This window comes from Phascolarctos cinereus, unplaced genomic scaffold, assembly GCF_003287225.1.
Source record: "Phascolarctos cinereus isolate Bilbo 61053 unplaced genomic scaffold, phaCin_HiC Scaffold_9;HRSCAF=440, whole genome shotgun sequence".
Taxonomy (NCBI): domain Eukaryota; kingdom Metazoa; phylum Chordata; class Mammalia; order Diprotodontia; family Phascolarctidae; genus Phascolarctos; species Phascolarctos cinereus.
In genome coordinates, this window is record NW_027556402.1 from 245,367,144 (window position 1) to 245,387,500 (window position 20,357).

Genomic DNA, 20,357 nt, shown 5'->3' on the forward strand with positions numbered 1-20,357 from the left:
CATTCCATTCCATTCCATGCACATTTACTAAATGTCCACCATGCACTAGGCACTGGACATACAGAGACAACATCAAAACGGTCCCTGCCCTTAAGGAACTTCCATTCCATGGTGGCCGGGGTGGGGTGAAGGGTGTGTGTGGGGGAATATGGACACATAGAAGGCTGGGTCAATGTCTGGCAGTCTGAAATGTGAGGGTATGAACAACCAGGGGTATCCAGAAAGGCCATAAGCTGAGTTGGGAAGAAAGCTAGGAAGCCGTTCTTTTTTTTTTTCTTTTCTTTCTTTTTTTTTTTTAATCAACAATCACTTCCATAACTTTTGAGTTTTAAATTTTTCTCCATCTCTCTCCCCACCTTCCTCCCCAAGACAGCGCCAATCTGTTATAGGCTATACATATACATTCCTATTAAACATATTTTCACATTAGTCATGTTGTAAGGAAGAATTAGAACCAATAAGAGGAACTACTGGAAAGAGGAAAAAAAAACAGAAGGAAAAAAATAGCAAATAGTATGCTTCAATCTGTATTCAAACTCCATAGTTTTTTCTTTGGATGTGGATGGCATTTTCCATCACGAGGCCTTTGGAGATGTCTTAGATCCTTAACATTGCTGAGAAGGGTTAAAAGTTTATCAATATTAGTCATTGCACAACGTGTCTGTTATTGTGTACAACATTCTCCTGGTTCTGCTCACTTCACTCAGCATCAGACCATATAAGTCTTGCCAGGTTTTTCTGAAGTCTGCCTGTTCATCATTTCTTATAGCACAATAGTATTCCATTACATTCATATACCACAACTTGCTCAGCCATTCCCCAATTGATGGGCATCCTCTCAATTTCCAATTCTTTGCCACCACAAAAAGAGCTGCTATAAATATTTTTGTACATGTGGGTCTGTTGAGACTTAGGGGTTAGGGGTCCTGGGACCCCAAAATCAGAACACATAGGTCCTGCCCGAAAGAATTTGACCCAAGCCTTCTTTTAGCCAAAGACAAGGTTTATTAGAACATCCATCATATTAGCCAGACTCTTAAGGAATCTGAGCATCTGTGAGCTATCGGCTAGATTATAAGAATCTGAGCAGTGGCTAGATTTTAATAATCTGAGGCAGAAGCCTTTTTTTTTAAATAAAAAATACTTTCTCCCCAATTACATGTCTAAACAATTTCTAACATTTTTTAAAAAAAGTTTTGAGTTTCAAATTTTTTCCCACCCTCCCTTCCTTCCTTTCTCACTGAGACAGTAAGTAATCTGGTATGGGTGATATATGTGCAACCATATATAAAGCATTACAATATTAGTCATTTTGTACAAGAAGACTTGAGCAAGAAAAAGAAAGAAATAAAAGGTAGGAATTCTAAAAGGAGCAGGTGACCAAGGAATGCACATCAGGCATAGGAGACAGCCTGGACAAAAGCACAGAGGCAGGAGATGGGCGATTCATCTTAGGAAAGAGCAGTAGGTGAGTTTGGTTGTCAATGTAGCGTGTGTAAAGTGGGGGAAGGTGAAATAGGTCTGAAAAGGTTGGCTGGAGCCCCACTGAGAAGTCCTGGACATGCCAGGCTGAGGATACAAAGGAAAGATGGAGACAGCCAGGATTGTCCAGAGGCTTAGAGAATGCCGCCATTCCATGGGGCAGCCCTTCTCCAGATTTGCTTCCTCTGCTGCATTGGCTAAATGGGGTTTTCTTTGCATGGCATCCTTGTGATTGGATGTTGTCATGGTTTCAGATGTGTTGTTCTGCCTTCGTTGACAGGGCTTGTATTGCTGGCTTCACCAATATCGCTTTTGACAGCCTCCACCTCATTAATGGCACAGAGAGCTACGTCTCATTCAGCCTCTATTCAGATGCCATCTCTTTACCTCAGAATCCAGGTAGGAGGGGCTAAGACAAAACAAAACTTTATTATTTTGTGAAAAAATGACAAATTCTGCATGGTATAATTTTTACTTAAAATATCCACTTACCCACTTAAGAATCCTTAGGACATTGTACTCCCTCCGGGGAAAAGGAATCAATATTGTAACATGGAATGAGACCTGACGTTGGAGTCTTAGGTCTTGAATTCAAATCCTGGGTCTGTCAGTTGTGTGACCTTGGACAAATCACTTGACCTCTCTGGGCCTCGGTGTTCTTAGCAGTAAAGTGCGAGGGTTGGCCTAGATGATCCTTGAGGTCGCTTCCAGCTCTACATGTGTGATTCCCACTTTGGAAGGCCTGGGATGCCCCTCTGTCTGCCCACTGAGATTCTGCATGCATTAGCATTATGGGAATTAAAGAGACCTTAGTCATCTCCTAGGTCAGTGGCATCTTGTCTAGATGAGGAAACAGGCCCAGCGTCACAAAAGCAGTAATAGGCAGGACCAGGTTTTGGCCCCAGACTTTCTAACTGGGAAGATGACTTTTCCCCATGCAGCGCTTCATGGTTTACAGTGTTGTCAAACCAAACCTGCAAGGCCAGTCAGAATATTTCTAATATGGCCACTAATAATAAGAACTGACATTTATGATAATGCTTTGAGGTCGCGTAGTACTCGACGAACGTTTTGATCCTCCCCACAGTACCACGAAGCAGGGTGTGGTGCCTGTGTATTATTGTACCCATTTTGTGGATGAGGAAACTGAGGCCCAGAGAGGTTGAGACAACTTGTCTATAGTGGCAGAAGCAAGACTCAGAGTTGTCTGTTAAGTCAAAGCCTGCTTCCGGTTAGCAGTTACAGCTAAATAGCTAAGATAGGATGCTGGGCCTAGAGTCAAGAAGACCCGAGTTCAAATGTGGCCTCTGACACTAACTGTGTGACTCTGGGCAAATCACTGAACCTTTCTGACTCATCTGATTCCTTACTTGTTAAATGAGGATACTATAGCACCCACCTCCTAGGGCCACTGTGAAGATAAAATGGAATAATATCTGTACAACACTTTGAAAACTCTGAAGTTCCATGTCACTGCTGTCATTATCATCAGCTTTTTGGTTTATAAAATGCTTTACATAAGTGTCTCGTTTGTTTTTCATTATGATGTAAGTAATCTAACCTGTTTTGTAGGTGAGGAAACTGAGGCACAGAGTATTTAAGTGACTTCCTGCAAGGCCACCCAGGTAGCCAGTGACATTGAACTAGGATTTGAACTCAGATTCTTCCTGACTCCACATCCATCTTTTTGTCCATCACCTGGCAGACCGTCCTTTAGTTGCCTTGAGGTATAATGTTGCTGCATCTAAAAAAGACATGTGAGGCCTACCTAGGATCATAGGATGAGAGATATAGACCCTAAAGGGACTTAGAGCACATCTCGTCCAGCACATCCATTTGACAGATGAGGAGTGGGGCCCCAGAGAGGTTGACATGGATTGCCTCTAGTCTCCCAGACAGTACCCAGCAGAGGTGGAATTTGAACTCAGATCCTTTGACTCCAAAGCTTCCAGTGCTGTCTCCATTGTTCTAACTGGATTTTCTTTTGGGATGCTGCTGGGTGTGTATGTGGGTCTGTGATTTGTGCATTTGTCTACCACCGTCGGAGTTCCTGTGCTGCTTCTGGAGTCCCCTGACTCATTCTGGATAGATGATTTTTCTCCCATTTGGTTTTCCCACAGCTGTTATCTGCGGTGCTGTCTTTGGGTGTATCTTTGGTGCCCTGGTGATCGTGGCTGTTGGAGGCTTTATCTTCTGGAGAAGGAAAAGGTGACGCTTGTTGATTTGCATGCTTTGTCCAAGCAGTGCCCCTCAGCTATCTTAGGCATTGCAGCCTACCCTGGAGATGAGCCCTTCACATTCCCATCCCCACTAGAAGAAGGCCCTTCCAGCTCTGTTGCTAGCAAAGGCCTGGAAGCCAGGCTCTGTCTTTTTGCCAAGTCCCAGGTTACCAGTGCCCCCATTGGTCACATCTTCAAAGGCGCTCTCTCATCTCCTGCTTGGGGAACCCTCAGAGAGTCCTCTGCCAAGGACACATAGGAATGGGGAGAGAGGAATCAGGGGAACTAAGTTTGCTGAGCTGTGACTACCTGGGTAGTTTGGATGCAGGACTCACAGATATTTCATCCTATGAGGGTCACAGGAAAAAATCATTACAAATTTCTCAGCTGAGGGAGTTGCATAGCTCCGTGGAGGGAGGGCCAGCCTTGGAGTGAAGGAAGACCTGGTTTCAGGTACTGCTCCTACATGTACTGGCTTTTTGACCCTAGACAAGTCACTCAACTTTTCAGTACTCTAGGCAACTTTCTAGGACTTTGAGTTACAGATGAGTTGCCAACCTGCAACGGTGGACAGAGTGTTTCCCTGGGAGTTCCTTAGGTGCAGAGTGTGGGGATCCTGGGGTTTTGTATTTTTGTTTTTTGTTTTGTTAGCATAAATAGAAAGGCTTTGAATTTTACGTCATCTTGGGTGCAAGAAGATGTAAAATCTGTCCCCCAAACTAACCCATTGACTGGGCGGGCGACAGTGTCTATTGAAACTGTTTTTTGTCCTTCTGAGGGATTTTGATTCGTGTTCGTCGTCTCTTAATTATGTTATTACTCCTTTAGAATCCACAGACTTGCCAAGCTTTGCCAAAGTTCTGTGTCACATCCTGTATGGGAATCCATGCCCACAGGGCAAATAGCTATATTCAAATATAGAAGAGAGGAAACTTTCCTGCATTGAACTACTTTGCGTGTGTATTTAAGTAACAGGTCTTTTCTCTTTTTTCTTTGAAAACAGGAAAGATGCAAAGAATAGTGATGTGTCCTTTTCTCAAATTAAGTGAGTTTATACGAAGTTTTGTTCTTTAAACCTAAGAGCACTGGAGGCCCTCAGCAGCACCCTGTTGGTTCGCACATCTGACTGTGGTCTTCTGAAGGACCATTTCAGTATATTATTTTAGGTTTCAGCACTGAGAAATTTCCTTTTCACAAAGCTAATGAAGTTAGGGAAGAAAGCGTTTTAGTTTGGCTGGAGAGAGAGCCAGACTTGGAAAGAAGAACACCTGAATCTATGGTCTGCCATTGATTCAGACTAGCTCTGTGACCTTGGGCAAGTCACTTAACTTATTGTCTAATGGACCTTTGAGCTGCAGATAAGCAGCTTGTCTCCATCGAGGGAGAGAGTTTCTAGTGTAGGAGTTTCCTACAGTTCCCTGTGATGAAATCATAGCTGTGTGCCTTCCTTGCCACCAACCATCCCCTCCCCCCAATGACGAAATGAAGCTCCATTTCTGGCCTTGGTGTGTTGCCCAATGTGGATTTTGTGGCAGTGTCACATTGGCATCTGAGAGGAGGCAATGTGTGGGCAGCAGGAGACTTGGATTGTAGCCCTGACTCTGCTGGGTGGCTGTGGGTGAGTCACCTAACTCTGTGGGCTTGTTTTCTCGCGTGTCCAATAAGAGACTTGGACCAGATCATCTCTAGGGTTCTTCCCTTTGATGAAAATATCAACTTTTCTACCTAATGAGTAGATTTGTTATATTCGTGCTCCCCCCTGCCACAAAGCAGCAGCCAGGCCAGAATGGCCAGAGTCCATATTGCTCAACATGGAATGGGTTTTGGGCTGTTAGACCTTGAACTAAAAGGTGGCATCTTCTTTCGTCAGTTAGGAGTCAGTTGGCAAGAAGCCTGTGTCAGCTGGGAGATAGAAGAGATCTGAATCAAGTTGGGGAGTGGGGACTTCCTTCTTAGGGTCATGGCTCTTGAAGGCTTCAGCTTCCTGTGAACATGGGGGCAAGTGTTCCCTCTCTTTCCTCCTGGCCTCTGTGTGCACATTGCCAGCCCCTTGGACCACCTCTGCCTCATCTTTTCCTGTTGTGTTTCAGCCTTTGAATTCACTTCTTCCTCCACTTGGCTCTCTTGGAACTCTCACCAACAGCACCGTGTTCTGTGAAATTCTTTAATTTTTTTGCCCATCTCCCCCATTCTGCAGATGAGGAAATAATAACTAATGCCAACAACAATAAGGCTTCTATTTATAGAGTGTGCTCTGAAGTTTACAAAGCCCTTTACATAATGTTATCTCATTTGAGGGAGGGGCTATAGCTATTATATTACCAACCCTGTAAGAGAGGGACTAAAGTAGCCCCCATTATCTTCTCCCCGTTTTACAGATGAAGAAAGTGAGGTCTAGAAAAGGGAAGGGAATGACTTGTCCAAGGTCACACTGCTAGTAAACCAGAATTTAGACCCAGGTCTTCTGATTCCCAGTTTTGTGATTTTCCTCTATGACTGTGCTTCTTTCAGATCTAGCCCTTATAGCCCCAGATTTTTAGCTTTGTTTCTTGGGTTTTGTTGTTTATGTACTTATGTTTCATTATTACACATATTTATATTTTACAGATATAGGTTATATATACAGAGTGTTACATAAATAGATTATATTCACAGAGTGTCTCAAAAGGCTTACTGTAGTTATAAGCTCTAATAGTTGAAAATTGGACTGAGACTTTGGATACCTTATTCATGTTAACTGGTTTTTGTATTTCATATGCATACATACATAAGTATAGAGAATATAGTTAATTGTTCTTTATAGAACAAACATATTTTTAATGACCAGAGTTATAATTGAGGTATTTTTTTTGTCTCTAACATAAGCAATTGATTTCTAATTTTTTTTTTCTTCCTTCCTCTGTGGTAAAGACCTAAAAAGTAAGTAAATTCTCAATATTTCCCTAGCGTGTCTTTGGTTCACACTTAGGTGAACTATGAGCTAAGGCAGTTCTAATGATTCTCTTCCCATTTCAGATCCAAAGTAATTAAAGTGGAGAATTTTGAATCCTACTTTAAGAAACAGCAGGCCGACTCCAACTGTGGTTTCGCAGAGGAGTACGAAGTATGTATCTCCAACGAGTCGTATTTTATGTCAAGGGTCTTTTATTTCTTTAGTTTGGATTTAGAGGAAACCCACCCACTCTGGTGATGGAGAGAAGCTTTGGCGGCTCAGAACCAGACCTACTTAAAGCAGAGGGCTCTGAGGATAGTGGGCAGCTTGTCTCCTGAAAGGAGGCGACATTTAACCACCCACTGACCAGAGTAGTAATGGGAAGTCCTTTTCTCTCACAGTATGATCAGAGGGCTGGAAACCTGGCTCTGTCACTCTTCCTCCCTTGGGACAAGGCCCTTATCCGCCTGGTTGTTTATCTGTGAAACGAGTGGGTTGGCTCCTTTGAGTGCTGAGGTCCTTAACAGCTGTCTATGAGTTTGAGAATTTGAAATGAATATTCAGGTTGACTCTTATCGATCGGTGAAGACTATTCAGAAGTGCAAGTTAAGACTGAGTCTCAAGTCAGTAGAATATATGCCAGCATATTTCAGTATTTCATGGATCTCTGATTGGTTTGGGCTAGGGCCTCTCTCCACCTTTTCATGCCTTACTACGTGGTCGTAGTAATTATGGGGGATTAGAGCTGGAAGGGACCTTTGGGATCAACCCAAACCAACCATTTTACAGGTGCTAAAACTGAGGCCTAAATAAGGTAGGTGACCGGTCAAGGTCATGTGTACTAAGTGTCAGAGCCTCTGCCTCCAAATGTAGGGCTCTTTTCAGCACACCAAACCCTCTGCCATTATTTCGCCCCCTATGAGGCAGTTCCTGGATGCTCAGAAGCCCGTGTTAGTGATGTGATGTTGCCTCTCGGGATTTTGTGGAACCCCCTGCTTTGGGCTATATCCTTGACTATCTGCTCTCCTGTTTCTTAGGATCTGAAGCTCATTGGTGTTAATCAACCAAAATTTGCAGCTGAGATTCCGGAAAATAGAGGAAAGAACCGCTATAATAACGTCCTGCCGTGTATGTTGTTTCCTTTGTTTTATTGGGAATATTTTGGCAGTTTCTACCAGTCTTTTGTGTCCATAGCAGTAGTCATAGACTCTTGGTGGTGCTAGGTCTGTCGTAATCCAAGAAGTTCAGTCAGTTCTTTGTCATTCGGCAATAACAGCTACCACTCCCATAGCTCTTTAAGGTTTCCAAAGCACTTTACATATATTATCTCACTTAATTCTTGCAGCAGTGCAATCCTGTGCAGTATTATCCCCATTCTACAAATGAGGAAAGTGAGGTTGAGAGAGGTTAAGTGATTTACTCAGTGTCACATAGGTAGTAACTGTCTAAACTAGGATTTGACTCGGCTCTTCTGGCTCCAAGCCCAACACTGTGTCCATGGCACCACCATATTGAGCAGTCTCATCCCCTTTGTGAATTATCCAATGTGGTTTCTCCTTTTGTCCGCTTACTGAGACTAAAAGGAGATTAGTGGGGAGTGGGACTGGGGTGGTGGATGTGTTCTCTGGGGATAAGTGACCTTGGGTAGGTCACAACTTTCTGGTGCCTCAATTTCTTCAGCTGTAAAATGAGCAGGTTGGGACCAGAGAACCTCTGGGGTCTCTTCTAGTTCCACATCTCTGAGTCCATAAACTGCAGAGAGGCCCCAAAAGAAGAAAATTTGCTTAGAAGTAGTGCTGTCACAGTGGAATGACTGTCCTAGGAGATAGCAGGTCCCTCTCTGGATCTGTTGGAAGTCTTTCGGTGGTGGCTGGAAAGCTGTTGATTTGAGTTGTTGGCCAAAGTCCTTCTCATGAAGTTGGGCATTGGATTAGGTGGTCTTGGACATCCATTCCAACTCAAAGACTCTGCTTCTTTTGGTACTTCTGATAATTAAACTCTTTGAATGATGGCAGAGGTGCTGGTGTGGTGGTGGTGGAGAGGGTGTCCGAGGTTGATCTAGGCTTTGGCGAGACCCTTCCAGCTCTGTGAGCCAGCATGGCTTTATGTTTATCACTGGTTATTGGAAATGACATGTTAGTGTGGGTGTATTCTTCCTTGAGGAGGTCGTGGCTATGTCTTCCCTCATTCTAAGTACTGTGCTCTGTCATGACTAATTCTGTATGACTTTCCTGGAATAATGCTTCTGTGATAACTGTTTTCTTCTGACATCTCAGATGACATTTCTCGTGTGAAGCTTTCTATCCAGACACAAGTGACTGATGACTACATTAATGCCAATTACATGCCAGTAAGTGCCCCAAGGTTGGGATGACGCCATTCCTCCCTCCTTCCCCCAACCCTTCAGAACCTCTCTTCATGGCTCTTACACATAGAAAATGAGGCTCATTTCTTTTTTCTTTCTTCCTTTTTTTTTTTTAGGGCTACTACTCTAAGAAGGACTTTATTGCCACTCAAGGACCCTTACCAAATACACTAAAGGACTTTTGGCGCATGGTCTGGGAGAAAAATATTTATTCTATTGTTATGTTGACCAAGTGTGTTGAACAGGGAAGGGTAAGTATCTTAAAAAAAAATCAGCATCCTTTTCTCTTCAGATTTCAAAAATAATTTTTTTTCTTGGATAAGAGGAAGGCAAAAAAAGTGACCTTATTACCTCCATAAATAGAAATATCTTGCTCTTTTAGATAACATCTTTTAATTTTTATTTGACTTTTTTTTTTAATTAAGTCAAGTCACCAAGCACTTATGAAGGACCTGCCATGTGTCAGGCACTGTGCTGAATCCTGGGGATGAAAAGAAGGGTACAAATAGTCCATGTCTTAAAGGAGCTCATAGTTTAATGGAGGAGACAACATAGATGAATAAACAAGATATGTACAGGATAAATTGGAAATGATCAAGAAAGGAAATGAATGAGCTCTGAGAGAGATTGTGAAAGGCTTCTTGCAGAAGTTAGGATTTTAAGTGGAACTTAGAGGAAGGCAGAGAAACCAGTACGTGGAAATAAGTGGGGAGAATTCCAGGCAGGAGGGGTAGTCATTAAAAATGCTCCGTTGGGAATTAAATTAGATTAAAAATTACTTTTTCCCCCTCCCATCTCCCCTCCAAAGAAACAATAAGGAGAAAACTCCTCATCACACACACACACACACACACACACACACAGAGTTAAGCAGGGCAGATTGTCTCATTGGCATGAGCAACAATGTACCTCTCAGCCTGTATTTTGAATCCAGTGGGAAGTGAGTAATATGCTTCGTTATCAGTACCCAGGAGCCGTGGTTTGTCACTAGATTGGTCAGAGTTTTCTAAAGTCTTTTAAAGTTAGTTTTCTTTAAAGCTCACATTGTATAGATTGTTCCCTTGGTTCTGCTCACTATGCTTTCCATTAGTTCATACAGCTCTTCCCCGTTGTCTCTGGAGCTGTCTATTTTGTCATCTTATGGTACAGTAATATCCCATTACACTCATATACCATAAGTCGGTTAGCTAGCTCCTGCTAGGTGGCTTCCATTTTTTTTTTCATTACTGTGAAATAAGCTGCTTGGGTAACAACTTTAAAAAAACAAGCAAACCAGTTTATCTCCTGGGATGAATCTAGGTTATGATGGCACCTGCTTACACTTTAATATCTTCTTATGCATGAGATCTTAGTCTATGACTTTCTACCAATTACTTCATAGGAAGATATACTCAATGTGTTCACCTTGGAACTTTGTTCAGTGATGTTTTTGAATCACAGCAGGCTGAGATAATGATGTGACCCACAATATCAATGAATGTGTAATTATAGGAGACTCTGTTCAGGAGGATGTGGTTGGAAAGGAAGCCTGAAATTTCTGGACAGCAAGCAAGATTCTGCTAGGCATACTTTGTTTGTCTCTAATTCCATTAAAAAGAATTCATGGTTTTTTTGGGATTGTTTTCCAATATACTCCCTCCTCTGTATTGAATGAATAAATAAAAAAAAAATTAACTCATCATTTACTTTAACCACTGGGTATACAGATGCAAAAGCAAAGATAGGTCTTCTTCTCCAAAAGTTTACATTTGAAGGGCAAGGTGGGGGGAGGGGTTGGATACAGCGCACATAGGGGACTTGTGGCTAGAGAGGGAAAGCTGGACCTAGGGAGTTACAGAGATGTTGAGTGGGGTTTTGAGGGAGTCCATTGCCACGTTCCTTCCCATATCAGTGGCAGAATTGATTTGATCATGTATCTGGAACCAGAGAGAGGAATGAGGGGTTGTAAAGGTTGTAAAGGGGTAAAGTGGTTTGATGGTACTGTTAAGGGGATGACTGGGGGGTCAGCAGGGAAGTGAAGCATAGCTGGGGGTCATCATCAATCTCAGATAGTGGGCATTAACTCCAGGGCACCAAACCTTCCTGTGTAACAGAGAACAAGTAAAACATACCATCAAAGCAATTAAATTTGCCAGTTTATATTTCATCCCTCTAGTTCCCCAGTTCCCTTTTGAGAAAAGAGAGGTGTTTGTTACATCTCTTGTTTTCCAGAACCAAGTTTGTTCATTACAATTCTGCTTTTTTACTGCAATGATGTTCGTGGATTCTCTTGTAACACAGAGTGAATGAAACCATCAACAGCCTAAGAGAACGTCATTGTATTCACAGAAATCAGCTTTGTTTTTGTACTTTGAACCAGTAGAGTCCAATTAGTGAAGGATCTTTAACTTTGTAGGTTTTTTCCTCTCCAGGGATGGAAATGGTTGGTTTGGACTCTGTGAAGTCTGTTTTTTGTTGTTTTTTTTTTTTAACTTTTGTTAACACAGTTACCAGCTGGACCATCTGGATGGTCTTGATAATTTTCCATCTTGGGGGTGGGTTCTGGTGGTCTTGGAGCTGAATTTCTTCATTTTCTCAGTTCCACCCACTACCTGCCGTCTCCACCATCTTCTAAGGCACTAAAATAGTTGGACTGTTGCAGCTATTTTTGCTTTATTTAAAATCAACACTGACTTCCCAATCAGTGTGGTGTTGAGAGCTTGAGTGACAGTCTGGTCTTTGTTTCTTTGCTCATTTGTCATTCTGTCTGATGGAATCTCACCAGAAACCATCTTCTGATTTTGGTCATTGGCTGAAGCTTTTGGTTTTTTGGTGAGGTTTGGGTGTTTCCTCCAAAGTATGCCCTTGTGCACTGAGGGACGATCACCTCTCTGGTCCTGGATCTCATGCCTTTCTTTTGCCTTTTTATCCCTGGTGCTATGTCTTCTTGCACATAATAAGTGCTCAATAAATGCTAATTGGATTGATGCTGTATTTTGTTTTAGACCAAATGTGAGGAATACTGGCCTTCCAAACAAACCCAGAACTATGGGGATATCACTGTCGGCATAATATCAGAAATCATTCTTCCAGAATGGACAATAAGGGATTTCACAGTGAAAAATGTGAGTAAGAGCTGAGGGGAAGAGGGTTGGAGAGCTTTTAGGGGCCTGAGAGGGCCTCTAGTCCTGTCTCTCACAAGCAGGGGTTCCCTCTATCTCATCTCTGACAAGGGGCCGTCCAGACACTGTTGGAAAAACACAGGGTACCCTGGGACAAAGACTCCCTGTGCTTTTGGTATTGCTTTGTTGGGATGTTTACTCAGAGTGTGGAGTAGACTTCTTTGTCCTCTCCAACCAAAAGAATCTCCTGGAAAAAAAAAGACTAACCAGAAAATAATTTTTTTGGAAAAAAAATCTTAGTATTAATTGCTATTTCATCACCTCAGCGATTGTCCCAGCTTTGAGTTACAGAATAACTTCTGCTCTGTTGTTGTAGTGGGAGTTCCTTCACTGATAAAAACACTGACCCCGATCCCAAAGCCTTCCCTACTCACTACTTAAACATTAATATCTGTTATTATTTAGTTTGCATTAACTAGCTAATAATTAGCACTAATAGGATGAATTAGCAGCATTTTGGTAGAAATTTGGAATTGCAGTTCCAGTGAAGGCCTAGAGCTTCCTGCCCTCCCCCAAGAGCTCCTCAGGTTGGACTGCCATCTTTCTCCATTGCTTCCCTTGCTTGGCAGAACAAGACCAGTGAGAGCCACCCTCTGCGTCAGTTCCATTTTACTTCCTGGCCTGACCACGGCGTGCCGGACACCACAGATCTGCTCATCAACTTTCGCTACCTGGTCAATGATTACATGAAGCAGAGCCCTCCGGAGTCTCCCGTGCTGGTACACTGCAGGTATGGTGGCCAACCCCATGCTCATTCCAAGAGGCATTTTGTGCATTGCATCTCTGAATTGGAAGCAACCCAACAGGCCATCTGGGCCAGTCCCCTCATGTTACAGATGAAGAAACTCAGGCGGAGAGATTTTAAGTGATTTGCCTGTGATCACACAGAGCAAAGAGTAAGTGGCAGAGGCAGGATTTGAACCTGTACCCTTTGACCCTAATAAGCCAGCACTCTCTTTTCCACTGTACCATACAGCTTCTGTCCGTTCTCCATTCCACAATATACCAATTGGTTATCCAATTTCGGCTGGAGGATCTGATTAATTTCTGAGCCAGGCATTTTCAGTTTTGGATAGCTATAATTACTGGGAAGTTCACCTTTGAAAATGGAACCATTTAGATCTGATATAACTTCTCCCCTTTGCTGCTAATTCTGCTTTTTTGAGGCCTCTTTTCTATCTGACAGCCCTTCAAATATTAGAAGACAGTTGGTGAGGACTCCACTTTGCCCTTTCCCCAAATCTTCTCTTCTCCAGATTTAACATGCCAAATTACTTCAAGCAATACTCATATGGTATGAATTCATGGGGCAGCTAGGTGGCATAGTGGACAGACCACTGGCCCTGGAGTCAGGAGGACCTAAGTTCAAATCCGGCCTCAGACCAAACACTTGACACTTACTGGCTGTGTGACCCTGGGCAAGTCACTTAACTCCAATTCCAAAAAAAAAAAAAGATTCTAGTTGAATTTGCCTTCCTTTCGACCCACTTCAGTTTATAAGTGTCCTTCTTAAAACGTGGGGTTCGGCACTGAACATCATCCTTCAGAGTGCTCAGAGTACTGAGGGATGATTGACTCCCTAGTTCTGAATCTCGGAAGAAGGCCTCCAGTTGCCAAAAGCCTGTTGGGTATGTTCCAAAGTGGAGACAGCATTGGGCACACTGTCTTTGGTGGCTGCTGTGGCCTTCAGAAGTTCAGGCAGGTACGGTCATTGGCTGCTCCTGGGCCTGTAGCAGGCATAGAAAGGAGGGTCTGGCGGACGTATCTAGGGAGCTGGCTGTTGGGGAGAGTGGTAAAGGAATAAGGGAGTGTCTCCTGACAATTAGAGCTGTCCAAAATTTGGATGGGCTGCCTGTGCCCCTCCCCCCTCCTTGGAGGTCTTTAAGCCAAGGCTGGAGGATCACCAATCAGGGGATGTTACCTCGAGGAATCCTTTCATGGGCATATTGCAGAATATGGCTGCTGAGGTCCCTCTCCACTCTCAAATTCTGTGGTTCTGTGGTTCCTGGATGTGGTCAACCTGAAGAACAGAAGAGGACAGGTGGAGGAGGGGGTGGAAGAGAGGAGACAGTCGCTGCTCAAACTTGGCCTACTTGCCTCAGAGTTACTTGTAAAGTCTACATCAGAGAACCTGTATGAAAGCCTTTGCAAACTGTGAAGTGCCTTGTATGTAGGCCAGGCTCCTATTATCACAGATATGGGATGATGGCTAGCAGAGATGCAGTCTTGATTTATTGCAAAGTCCTGGGAGATTTCACATTAGAAACTAAACATCCTTTTTTTTTTTTTAAAGAAGCTATTCATAGAAATTGAAAGCACGAAAATAAATGGGCTGGACTAGAGCAGCAAACTCAGCGGGGTGTGTGTGTGTGTGTGTGTGTGTGTGTGTGTGTGTGTGTGTGTGTGTGTGTGTGTGTGTGTGTGTGTACACACACAGGAAGATTTGTGCTTCAGCAAAAGATTAGGCTAGATTAAATTCAATTCAGTAAACTTTCATTGTGTCAGCCTCCAGACCTAGCTCTGCTTTGCATCGTGCCAGGAATGTGATGAGAACAAAAGGGCAGAGTCCTCTAGGAAAGTTGAATTTTAGGTCCCCATGTTATTTAGTGATGTGACGTGAGTGTATGTGTCCCTTCCTTCCAGCGCCGGAGTTGGCAGGACAGGTACATTCATTGCCATAGACAGACTCATCCATCAGATGGAGAATGAGAATGCCGTAGATGTGTATGGGATTGTATATGACCTCCGCCTGCATCGACCCTTGATGGTGCAAACAGAGGTATGGCCACATGCTGTTCCCACAAGCCAAGGGGGAGGGGAGGAGGAGCAGGGAGAGATATTCTGCCCTCTTATTCAAACACTGCATCCTGATATCCCTTTGGGAAATATGGGTGGTAGCTAAGACACTGTTGTCCTGACTTGCCAGAGCTGAAAAAAAAATTCCTTTACCCAGTGGTCTCACCTAGTGCCTGTCATATAGCAGACTCTTAATAAATGTCAATTGATTCGTTTGATTGGAATGCAGGTTAGTGAAATAGCTGGGCACTGGCAGCAAGCCCAGGGGTTGAGGTTCTGCGTCATGGAGAGGCTGGACTGCATTCATTTCTGTTCATTGAACACTTACAGTCAGTAAGCATTTATTAAGCACCTACTGTGGGTCAGGGACTGTGCTTCAGATATGCTGTGCTTGAAATACAAAGAATGCAAAAGCCAGTCCTTGCCCTCAGAGCTTATGCTCTACAAAGTCTTGGGCCTACAGCATCACAAGGTCAAGATAGAAAAGATGAACGTTCCGCCCCCAGGACAGGACGTCTTCACCTTGGGCTGGCGAATGTGTTGGTTTGCTTCTAGTATTTTGATAGTTATTTCAACATCATTGGTTTCCTTTATAAGCCTATAGAGTTAGTTTTATGCATTCACAAACAGGATTCTGAGAAGGGGTTCTTGGGCTCCACCAGACTACCAGAGGCATCCTCAATAGTCAAAAAGGGTTAAGAACCGCTGATGGAGATCACAGGTTTATTTGATGACAGAACATGTTAATAGTCCAATGCCATTTCTGTAGTGTGCCCAGAAGTGTTGGCCCCATGTTGGCAGAGTGCCAGCTCAAAGGACAGGATGAACACTCAGGAGCTATAGCAGGGCGCCTGCATCTGGTCTTGCCTGGGCTCAAAGGCTTCTTTCAGGTGCCACCTCCTTCCCAAAGCTTTTCCTTGAGCCACCCGTCTGAAAGGATCCTCCCTTCTTAAGGTTTTCTAATCACAGCAATAACCACATTATAGTTTGAAGTTTGCAAAATGCTTTCTGTGTTATCTTTTTCAGTCCTCAACAATAATCATCTGAGGTAGGTGTTATTATTATCCCTGTTTTACAGGTGAGGAAAGTGAGGCTCAGAAGGGCTTAGTGACACGCTTAGGGTCAGACAGCTAGTAGGTATTTGAGGCAGGATTCTAACTCAGGTTTCCTGATTCTCAAGTCCAGCAATTTTGTCCACTGCCCTCCCTGTCTGCCTTCTAAGCACTTTATCTGAATGTCTTGAGGCCACTGGGATAGAGTTGAAAGAACCTGCACCCCAGGGTTGGTTCTCCTGCTTTGCCGTGTCACGTTGGGGTCTTGTTTGTGAGAAACAACAGGAAAGACAATTTGGCTGATCTGGAGGATCCAGGAGGAAATGGAGCAATGGGTGATGAGTTGGGAAGGTAGGTTGGGGATAGGTTGTGGTGGCAGCTTTGAGTCGGAAGGGACTTTAGAGGTCACCAAGTCCAAGCCCCCACTATCCACTGTGTTACTTAGCTGCCTCTCCCTGCCTGTGTGACTCTGACCAAATTGTTTTCCTAGTCTGAACCTCAGTGTCCTTATCCATAAAATGGGGATAATGATACTAGTTGCATTAGATAACTCGGTCCCTATTGTATCAAAATGCTGCAAAGACCTTGGTGCAGTTTAGTAACACTAGCAGTTACTAAGACTTTTGGAGGCACATAGTGTTTCCTTGGGGGAGCCTTCTCTTGCCTAGAAGAAAACTGCAGATGTAGCCTGTTGTTGGCAAGGGGAAAGGTGGAGGCACTCTTTTTTGTTTTTTTGCAATGAAATAAAATGCCTTTGAACAAAGCATCTCATCCTCTGGGCTGGTTTGTTTCACAAACAGAGTAATAGTCCAGGAAGCTTTTCCTAAGCCCTTCCTTTGTGCAGAGGTCCTGGGGTTACAAAGATACAAACTCTTAGCCTCTCCCTTAAGGGGCCTACATTCTGTTGAGGGCACACAGCAGGTACATACATGCAGAGTGAATGTGTAACAAACAAGTGGAAGCCTATTTGGGGCACTTAGGAGCTGAGGGGAGTGGACAAGGCCTCATGGAGAAGACGGGGCTTGCCCCATGTCCTGAAGGACGTGGATTCCTAGAGGCAAGGAGTGATTCCAGGCATGGGAGAATGGCCAGGGCAGAAGCCCAGGGATGGGGATGGGGTCTCATGTGTGAGGACCAGCAGGGGGGACAGTTTGTCTGGACCACACAGTACAGGATGGGGAATAATGTTGGAGGCGTCTAGAAAGGTAGGCGAGTGCCACGGGGAGAGAGTATGAATGTTTGGTCCCAGATCGACAGCTAAGATAGCCTTCAGATGTCCTCTAAGTTCCCCTCCAACTCAAAGTTTCTGATCACAGCCTAGCCCTACCCTGCTTCCCCCAGCTCATCATCCATTGCTCCCTATCCCACTGGATCCTGCCATCCAGTCGAACTGTCTGTCTGTTTGTTCCTCAGAAATGTGTCTTTCCGTCAGTAGCAAGAACACTGGTTTTGCAGGGGGATGTGTGTGCAAATACCACTCCTGATACTTTTGACCTTGGGCAGATCACTAGGCCTCAGTTTCCTCATCTGTAAAATGAGAGTGCAGGCTAGATGGTCTCTGGGATTCCTTCTAATTCTATATCTGTGATCCCTCAGGGAGCTTATTGTCTAGTAGGGGGTTAAGTCACCACTACAGGCGTGCCCGACTAATAGCATTACATGCTAAGTACAGCAGAGAAGTGCAGAATTCTGTGGTCAGAGAGCTCCAAGGGGGATCATCATTCATTCCCCACTGAGCATCAGGGAAGGCATCCTGGAGGAGAGGGCAACATTGGAGTTCAGCTTTGCGGGATGGGTAAGAATTTGGCAGGTGAAGGGAAGAGATAGGAGGCTTTTGTTCCAGCTTCTGGGACCCATCCAAGCAAAGACCCAGAGACAGTTTCAGGCCCAAGTATGTTTTCTGCTTCTGTGCCATGCCAAGTTTCAAATCAGCTTTCCTTCTGACCTCAGTGAAACTCCTAGTAATTGCTTTTCTCTTGCATTTTCTTTGTCAGGATCAGTATGTCTTCCTCAATCAGTGTGTTTGGGATATTATCAAATCCCAGAAAGACTCCAAAGCTGATCTCATCTACCAAAACACGACGGCCATGACCATCTATGAGAACCTCGCGCCAGTGACTGCTTTTGGGAAGACAAATGGTTACATTGCTTAATTCCAAAGGAAAACCTTCCCGCCCAGGACTTCCTGGGCCCGGCGTCCCCACAGTAAAGGGAAATGAATGCACTGTTGTGGATATGTTTTTATATGTACAGTGTCTTAACTTGTGTGTGTGTGTGTGTGTGTGTGCATGTGTGCGCGTGCGTGTGTGTGTATTCTGTTTGGTTATAACCGATCAAAGGCTTGAAGATACACATGTAAGAAAATGCAAAGAAGTTGGACTTGAGGGACTGTGGCTGAGTAAACCAACTACATTCCGGATTAAGAATAGGATGAGTTGACTTTTTCCCTGGGGGGTTGCAGATCAATGAGGAAAAGTGAGCTGCGAATCTTTCCCCCCTCTTCTTTCTGAAGGACACACGTTCTCATTTTCTCTCTCCCCCTCCCCCTCCCCTTCCTCCTCCCCCTCCCCTTCCTCCTCCCCCTCTCCCTCTCTACCCCTCTTCCCCTTCTCTCTCTTTTTTAAAATGAGCAAAGTCTTTTATATAGTTCAAATTCTGAAGCCAAGATTGTGTTGAGTTGACTATATTTTGAGGATCAGAAGTCTATTTTTACCTACTGTATCTCGGAATCTCACTGATGGATAAATGCATAATTTTGGTTGTTTATAGTGTCAAGATGGAGATGTGGTGTCTCCTCCATGTGGATTTTATATTTAAACATGTGCCTTTCCTAATTATGCTTCCATAGGCAAAAATCAGTAGATATCTATATTTTTATATTGAATCTCATAATTGGAATATACATTATATTTAAAAATAGATTAGTAGAAAAGGCTTAGCCTTTTCAGTGCCATTCCTATGGTCTTTTTAGAGCAACCTTTCCTCTCTTTCATCTCCCATCTTCTTTCGTTCCCTCTTCCTTTTTTCTTTCTTTCTTGTCTCTCCCTCTCTTTCCTCCCTTTTCCCCTTCCCCATCTCTTTTTTCCCTTCCTCTCCTTTCTTACTCTCCTTCAGTGTATTTGACTCCCCTTTTCTTCCCTAGTTTCTTCCCAAAGACTTGGTCACTTTTGTCTCCTGGCCCCTCACTGGCTGGGCAGGGGTAGAGATGAGCTCTCTGCCCCGACAGTGACACAGCTCCGCTGCCCAGCTTGGGCTTTTTTGTTGTTTTGTGTTTGGTAAGAAGGATTATTTAAAGGTGCAATATGTGACGTAGTGATTCATTGATGCTCTATGTTTTTTAGTAGAGATTTACTCAGGTTGGTATTTTATGTGTGTCTTTTTTTTTAAAAGAAAAAAATGTGTGTGATTCTGTGAAAACTTCTGTGTAACGATCAGTGTCCAATCAGGCCCCCTCTCCCTCCCCAAAGTCCACTGGCTCTTGTCTCTACTGGCAATGACATGCATTGATATCTACTGTATATATATATCAAACTCTTCGTGAGTCAGAACTGAGGTGTAAAAAATTTGAATTTGTATCAAAGATGTAATTATTATTTTAAAAAATTCTTTTCAATATACTGCTGCTGTCATGACTTTGCTCTGTTTCAAATATCAGTTTTGGGGAGGGAGGTGTCAAGTGCGTGCTTGAAAATTCAAAAATGTAACGTGGACTTATTTTTAATGGTATCTGGTTCAGAGACTCCTCAGAGTGTCAGGATGGAAGGATCTGGTGTTTGGTGGTCGTTTGTCTTGTTTTTTTGCTTTTGGAGCTGACAGAGGGCAGCTGAGATGGATCAGTAGACTGAACGCTGGACCTGAAATCAGCAAGACTGAAGTTCAAATTTAGCCTCAGACATTTACTTGTGTGAAGTGATGCAGGGCAAGTCATTTAGCCTCTATCTGCCTCATCTGCAAAGTGGGGATAATAATAGCAACTATCTCCCAGGGTTGTTGTGAGGGTAAAATGAGATACTTGTAAGTGCATTACAAACCTTGAAACACTACATAAAATACTATTATTAAGAGCATTTGGGGTTCAAGCTGTCCAGTAGACATGATGTCTCCAGGGTCTCATGAAGAAATAACACAAAGTTCTAGTAGTTGGGTGGCTGTTTCCCCCAGTGACCCTAACTCAAGCTGCTGACTCAGGGTTCTTCTTAGGACTCCAGTGACCATTGATGAGTGGCACCTACTTGTCTCCTGGCACTGCTGTGCACTTCACCCCAGACGCATCCTGGAGAATTAACTAGATGCTGCAGAGGTCCAGAGTTGAGGCTAAAAAGGGGAGAACAATAGGGTGGGTATTCCAGC

The 20,357-nt window shown here is 43.7% G+C and overlaps 1 protein-coding gene across 3 annotated transcripts in view; it reads left to right on the forward strand.

Annotated features, from left to right (window-relative positions):
* The window catches only part of PTPRJ (protein tyrosine phosphatase receptor type J), a 174,269-nt gene extending 154,645 nt beyond the window's left edge, over nt 1–19,624 (forward strand). For all 3 annotated transcript variants that reach the window (XM_021009665.2, XM_078148173.1, XM_078148172.1), the window contains exons 14-24: nt 1,763–1,881; nt 3,603–3,690; nt 4,705–4,746; nt 6,717–6,804; nt 7,671–7,761; nt 8,910–8,983; nt 9,115–9,249; nt 11,983–12,102; nt 12,729–12,889; nt 14,803–14,938; nt 18,002–19,624. In XM_021009665.2, coding sequence (XP_020865324.1) covers nt 1,763–1,881; nt 3,603–3,690; nt 4,705–4,746; nt 6,717–6,804; nt 7,671–7,761; nt 8,910–8,983; nt 9,115–9,249; nt 11,983–12,102; nt 12,729–12,889; nt 14,803–14,938; nt 18,002–18,160 — 1,213 coding nt within the window. In that variant the 3' untranslated portion in view covers nt 18,161–19,624. The remainder of the gene's footprint in view (nt 1–1,762; nt 1,882–3,602; nt 3,691–4,704; nt 4,747–6,716; nt 6,805–7,670; nt 7,762–8,909; nt 8,984–9,114; nt 9,250–11,982; nt 12,103–12,728; nt 12,890–14,802; nt 14,939–18,001) is intronic.
* The last annotated feature ends 733 nt before the right edge of the window (nt 19,625–20,357 follow it).